This window comes from Lactuca virosa, chromosome 3 (assembly GCF_052849685.1).
Source record: "Lactuca virosa cultivar CGN04683 chromosome 3, Lactuca_virosa_CGN04683_v6, whole genome shotgun sequence".
NCBI classification, from domain to species: Eukaryota; Viridiplantae; Streptophyta; class Magnoliopsida; order Asterales; family Asteraceae; genus Lactuca; species Lactuca virosa.
The window spans coordinates 156,002,941-156,009,720 of NC_136428.1; the positions used below are offsets into that span (position 1 = coordinate 156,002,941).

The following is a 6,780-nucleotide window of genomic DNA, read 5'->3' on the forward strand; positions in this document are numbered from 1 at the left end:
ACCACAACAGTGATACCACGTAGGAGATCTGTGACGATAGCAGACCCCTCTCCACAAAGGGCATCCAGAATATATTGAGCCCTCCAGCCATTTCTCCCGCATGAAATTCCTTTAGGAAAACATTTAATGCAGCCAAATACACAATCAAAGTCTGCTATTTCTTTTCGCAATATAATACAACTCAAAGTCTGTTATTAAACATGTTAGAATTTTCCAATCTAATACAACTCAACTTATTAAATAAACATGTTAATATTAGATTGACATGATTACTATTTCTTTTCGCAAATCTGACATTGTAACTAATAGGATAAACTTGGATGGACACATTTATGTTTTGATAAAAAAAAGAGATTGTCGTTTAATTAAATAAACTAAATACTTAAATAGTTGTTCAATATTACATGAAATATAAATAACATAAAACAATATATATGAAATATAATTATGTTTTCAATTTAATCCAATCGGCTTAATTAAATACATTAAAAATCTCAAACTAACGTGTCTAATATGGGTTGCTCTTTGTCTACTCTACAAATTACACAAACTATATAAATAAACCACACATAAATACATACATAATCTGGATTTGCTACTCTCGTATATCATACTCCCATGAAGCAAGTAACCAATCATGATCAAGTATTAGACTATGCAAAGAAAAAAAAGACTTATCGAACAAATATGTACGTTGAGTATAAGTTGAGGGACCAAATTTGTACATGTTTTCCATTGTATGCGAGTATTCAACCTCTGTTCTTATTTTACATTTAAACGTACGCATTGCTAGTTCTTCGCTTCTTATCTGTGTATATCCAACCTAGTAGATCGATAATTGCACATTAACTTGATTGATGTACCTTTAGTTAACTTTAAAGGATACGCTACCTTTGAAATGCGATCTCAAATAACTTGAATTACAGAATCCGATTCAAATTCAATAAAATTGCTTGTTGATAGCTACAATGAATTTGTGTCGAATTTATGCTCTTGTATTATGCATTTATTCTATGCACAATCTGCAACCCAAATGATACTTTTCGCCTTTTTGGTTCCCAAAAACTTGTTAATCATCATTATGCAAGAATTAAGCCCTAGATTTGGTTAATGACAAAATGGTGGAAACCATAAGCTTGCAGTCTATCGGCTTTGTAAGATACGCATCCATTCCCACTTCCAAGCATTTAGCTTCATCAGATGACATCGCATGTGCTGTCAATGCCACAATCGGAATGTGCGATTCCGATTCCATTTCCGCTCTTCGAATCGCTTTAGTTGCTTCATACCCATCCATCTTTGGCATCTGGTATTTCAAATTACATGGTTTCATTCATAACCCAAAAACTGTAAATTGTAAATTATAAATTACAAATTACAAATAACATTCTTACCTGACAATCCATGAGAACCAAATCATAAGGTGTAGATTCAATACATTTCTTCCCCTTCTTTACTCCATGGATAAAAATATCAAGAGCTTCAACTGCCTGGGCCCCATCTCCCACAACCACAACTATCGCACCCATCTGTTCAAGCATCATAGTTGCCACTCTCTGAAGAACTGGTGTATCTTCAGCCAATAAAATTCGTAACCCTTCAAGACACTTTTTTCCATTTTTGCCCTTCTCTTCATCACGAATCTCTTCATGAACTTCGATTTTGTCTCCACCATTTGGAAAGAATGTCAATGGAGGTGTCTCATTTATAGCGGTTTCAATTATTTGAATCAATTTTGACTTGTATAATGGTCCACTTACCATTAACAAATACCCTCTTCTTCTAAGTTCAATCTTGATTGTATTAGAAGTATCATGGTTTAGAACCCAACCGAATTTTGCCCTTTTGTTGAATTTATGTAAAAAATTGAGTTGTTCTTTCCATATGTCTGTGCTTAGGTTAAGTAGTCCAATGTCAATGACTATGAGGAAAAAGTCAACTTTTGAACTTATGTTTTGGGAAAAATTTGTGGGGTTAAAGAGTTGTTGAAGTATGTGTGTAAGTTCATTCCACTCGTTTGCTTCCCATTTGGGAACTCCAAGTTTAAGTAGCCATTGGGAAAGAATTGTTGGACACATTGTCCCATTGAGTGCAAGCACTATCTGTGTACAGACATAAAACATAATGTAGATATATAGACAATAAAACATAAAACAGATATACAGACAGTAAAACATAATGCAGATATACAGACAATAAAGTATAAAACAGATATACAGATAGTATAAAATAATGCAGATATACAGACAATAAAGCATAAAACAGATATACAGACAGTAAAACATAATGCAAATATACAGACAATAAAGCATAAAACAGATACACAGGCAACAAAACTTAAAGTAGAAATATATGCAATAAAGCGTAAAGCATAAAGATCAAACATAACACATAAAACAGGTATACAGACAATAAAGCATAATGGTAAAACATATTATAGACAATAAAACATAAAACATAAATATAAAACAGATATACGTACAATAAATAAAATATAAAGCAGATATATATGCAATTATAAAAGCATAAAACAAAAATATATGCAATAAAGCTTAAAACATAAAGACAATAAGGCATAAAATAGGAATTGACAATAACGCTTAAAGGGGGGAGTCATTCATGTTGTTGTATTACTATTTTCACACGATAGACTTAAAATAGAGTAAAAATAACATTAATGTCTTGAAAATTATGTTAGTGAAGTGTACTATGAATTTAAGCATAAACAAAACTTAAAAACCCATAAACAAATGGAAGAAGTTGAATTTAGTTATGTTAATATCACCTTTAAGTTAATTTCTGAAAATTTAGGTTTGTAGGTTTCTCTTGGTATATCTGAAGGTGTACTAAGTAAAAGATATAGTTGCATTAGAGTCCCTGATCCATTCTTCTTCACTACTCTTATTTCTCCACCCATTTTGTTAACCTGTTAATAACGTTCTTTTATTTATTTATTTTTTGAAAAACATATAAAATTTGAACTTGGGTTTCAAGAATTCCTTACAAGGGATCGAACTATGCATAACCCAAGACCCGTTCCACCATGCCTGAAATTATAAAACTAGTTTAGAAAATGTTAAATTTTTCAATATAAAAGGGTAGTTTAGTCATTTACAATCTAGTAGTTGATGGATCGGCTTGTTCAAAGCTTTCAAAAACCGACTCCCATTTGCTTGGATCAATTCCTATATTATGAAAAAGGTCAAAGTACAATATTGTAATAGAAAATAATGAAAGTAAGATGCAATAAATTATAATTATAATAAACAAATAAATGAAATTACGTTTCTATTTCTTGAAATTTTATTAAAAAATCAAAGTTCATACCACAGCCAGTATCTTCAACTTCAAAATAAAGAATCATTGTGTCATCATTCTTTGAACATGTTTTCTCATGGAGTCCTTGTTTTTTTAACCTTTTTTGAAATGCAGACCATAAAGCTTTCTGATCAACATAAAACTTCTCATTTTCATTAAAAGACTTAAAATTCTCGCTCCATCCTCGCACAATAATATATCCTGCTGTAAATCATTTTTTTTTCATATTAATCACTAAAAGCCAATTTTTATAAATTAAAAAGAATTATTAAAATCGTGCTTACATGTTGTAAACTTGATTGAGTTGCTAATCAAATTTGCAAATATTTGAACAACTCTACCCGAGTCTCCTCGAACCACTTTCGGCATATCATCTAATGTTGTGAAACAATTAACAAACAATAGAAAAAAATATCATTAGACATTATTAATGTAACCTAATTATTTACTAGCATTTTAGTGTTCGATTTGATATAATTAAATACTACCAGAGAGATCTATGATGGTTTCCACATTGTGATTCTTGCATTGAACAGAAAACATATCTACAAGTCCTTCAAGTTCTCGACCCAAATCAAACTCGGCTTCTTCCAACACCAATTTACCAGATTCAACCTGTAATTCATAAGTATATCAACTAATTATTCTCTTTGCTATTACTTAAAAAACCAATTTTGAAAAAAAAAAAATTGAAAATGACAATGGCTTTAATACTAGAAAAAATTGAAAATGGTTTTTAAGGTAAATGGCCAAAAAAACAATGAATTTGATGTAATTAGACATTAAGGACTTTTTGATATGTTTGATCGGTCAGATTTAGACTGTTTGATACTAGTTAGACTGTTTAATCAGACTTTGACTCAATCAGTAACAACCCCTTAGTTATATAGCTAAAAACATGTATTTTTTTGGTATTTTACCTTACTAATATCCAAGATATTATTGAGAAGCCTAAGGAGAGCTGTTGAACATCTACGAATTTGAGTAATCGTTGCTCTTTGTTCATTTGTAAGACACTCATCACAAAGAAGAATGTCCAACAATCCTATGACAGCCGCCATTGGTGTTCTCAACTCATGGCTGTTTCAAAACATTCACACAAACATTAAATTTATATTTTCTTTTTCACAAAGGGCAAGATCGTAAATTACCAACCTCATATTCGCTAAAAACTGGCTCTTAAAATTGCTCGATGCCTCTGCTTTCCTTCTTGCATCATAATGACTAATTAACTCTGCTCTTAATTTCATTTCTTTGGACACTCCATTTGTTAATATAAAAATACAAATACACCCCACAACAAGTACACAAACAGACGCCGATATCAATATCATTAATGTCTTAAATGCCCTTGCATCCACCTTCCCCATTATGTACTTCCTCGGAATACAAAGAACTCCGACCATCGGAAGTCGTGTTAAGTTCAAGAAAAAAGAATCTATATAGTATCTCTGATGGCCGAGTCTGGCGGCGGCCGTGTGAACTTTCCGGGTAACCGGAGGTTGTCCGCCGTAAGCTTTTTCCACCCACTTAGCTCCCGATTTTATAATCTCATCTTCTGAATCCACTGCCATCATGAGCGTGGGCCCACTCGGTGAGTTTCTCAACAATGGCGTACTAGAATTAGAAGTCGCAAGCAACCACCCTTCTTGAGACGTTAAGTAAATATGTCCGTCGTGAAGCTCCACCAGCTCCTTCATAAGCTGTCCGACACTGTACAGCGCCGTCGTAACTCCCACCACCGCCACTATACTCCCTCCGCCCTCGTCCAACACCGGTAAAGCAGCCGACAGCAAGGGTGAACTTGTAAATTTACTCACCGCGATATGCCAAGAAGCTGCTCCGTCGGGTACCTGAGAGATTCCGGCGATGTTCATTAACTCGTCCGGCGGGATTTCCTTCTGTTTTCCGGTTTTTCTTCCGGTGTCGGGATCCAGTGGTTCTCGGTACCAGATTGCTGATATGTTCCCGTGGATTGTTTGATCGTTCCACCCTTGATGAGGTAAAGATTGGTTTACATCGTAGGGTTCAACCATGGTGTAATTATACAGATTTGAGTATATGTAATACGTGTTTTTGTCTCTAAGATCTCGATGGAAAGCTTGAACGAATCCGTTTCTGTATTTTATCGACATGGAATTCAAAGCTTTGTGGCTTGCGAATAGGGCCCACGTTACGTCTCTCATAACTTCATACAACTGATCATATAGATTAAGAAATAAACATTAGTATATAACTATATACAAGGAAAATAAATAATTAACTGAAGTTTTTTAGGGTTTATGAACGTAGTAGATGGAACCTCTACTTGTTGTGCTTGGTTTTCAGCTTTGCTATATTTTCTTATGACGTATTCAGAAAGCTTGACTTGGGATGTTGTTATTTCAACTGTTGAGTTCAAGATTTTCCACATACGTAACATGGGACGTTGTAAAAGTTCATATCGAAGGCCAAATGCTAAAGCGTTTAATGATGTTCTTGTGTAAACTTTGGTGAAATGCCACGTGAGGAGTGTTAATAGACCTATAAGAATCGCTAGCATCGCCTTCATTAATGAAAAAGTCAAAAAGCACAAGAAAACATTAGCAAAAACGAGGATTTTTCTTTAAGGAAAATGGTGGTTTAGTTTCGTTGATTACCATGATGGCAAGGCGAGCTACACAGACACTGTAGCATCGGAATTTTTCTTGATTGATGTTACCACGTGGACTTGTTCTGCCAGATGAGTGGTTTATTCTCGAAGAAGTTAAGGTTGAAGAAATTTTGTTGAAAATTCGTCTTGGGGCTGATGCCATTTGTGTGGTTTGATCGAAGTGATGAATGTAGTTGGGATGGTGTTCTTTATGTGTCATGTTATTCTTTTAAAATGATAAAAAAAAAAAGAACTTTTGATACGGGGTCAACTACTCTTAACACGCCTCTTGTGTAGCCATCCACTTAATTAAATCGTACGCATGGGCATGAGTGGGGTGATGTGGATTGTGCACACGACGTCTTTAGTATAGATGAAAGATAAGGAGTGTTGTTGTCGGGAATTCACGGTTCTTGATTAGTTTATTCATGATAAGGGGATACCGACGTAGATGCGTGAAAAGCGGGCATGAAGGATCTGTCAAAGCAGGTGGCTTTGGATTCAGTTCGTTTGGCAGGTTGAAAATAAATAGTGAAGTGGGTGGCTTTTGTTTTTCTTGGTCGGTGGAGATGCCTCTTAAAACAAAGGTAATCGAAACAAAGAAAGAGATTGGAGAAACTACATGATATGAACATTATGGTGTTGGAGTTTAAATCGAGTGGCTTTGGATATGGCTAAAGAAGAGGTCGTAATCTGGGAAAAATCGAGATGGTAATGAACATGTCCAACGAGATGTCATGTTATATAGCATTTGTGTTGTAACCAATAAAATGGATTGAGAAAAGATTTTGGAAGTGATCGAGGTGAAGGTCGGGTGTCCGGGAAAGGTA

At 34.3% G+C, this 6,780-nt stretch overlaps 1 protein-coding gene across 1 annotated transcript; it reads right to left on the bottom strand.

Annotated features, from left to right (window-relative positions):
- Positions 1–433: 433 nt before the first annotated feature.
- Positions 434–6,221, bottom strand: LOC145166740 (histidine kinase 1-like). Its single transcript, XM_079085770.1, has 12 exons — positions 5,958–6,221; positions 5,621–5,863; positions 4,474–5,516; positions 4,239–4,398; positions 3,807–3,933; positions 3,603–3,692; positions 3,328–3,522; positions 3,116–3,185; positions 3,005–3,047; positions 2,786–2,926; positions 1,395–2,102; positions 434–1,306 (listed from the first exon to the last, which is right to left on the bottom strand). The coding sequence occupies exons 1-12, from the start codon at positions 6,168–6,170 to the stop codon at positions 1,091–1,093; spliced, it is 3,249 nt and encodes a 1,082-aa protein (XP_078941896.1). The 5' UTR covers positions 6,171–6,221; the 3' UTR covers positions 434–1,090.
- Between the last annotated feature and the right edge of the window lie 559 nt (positions 6,222–6,780).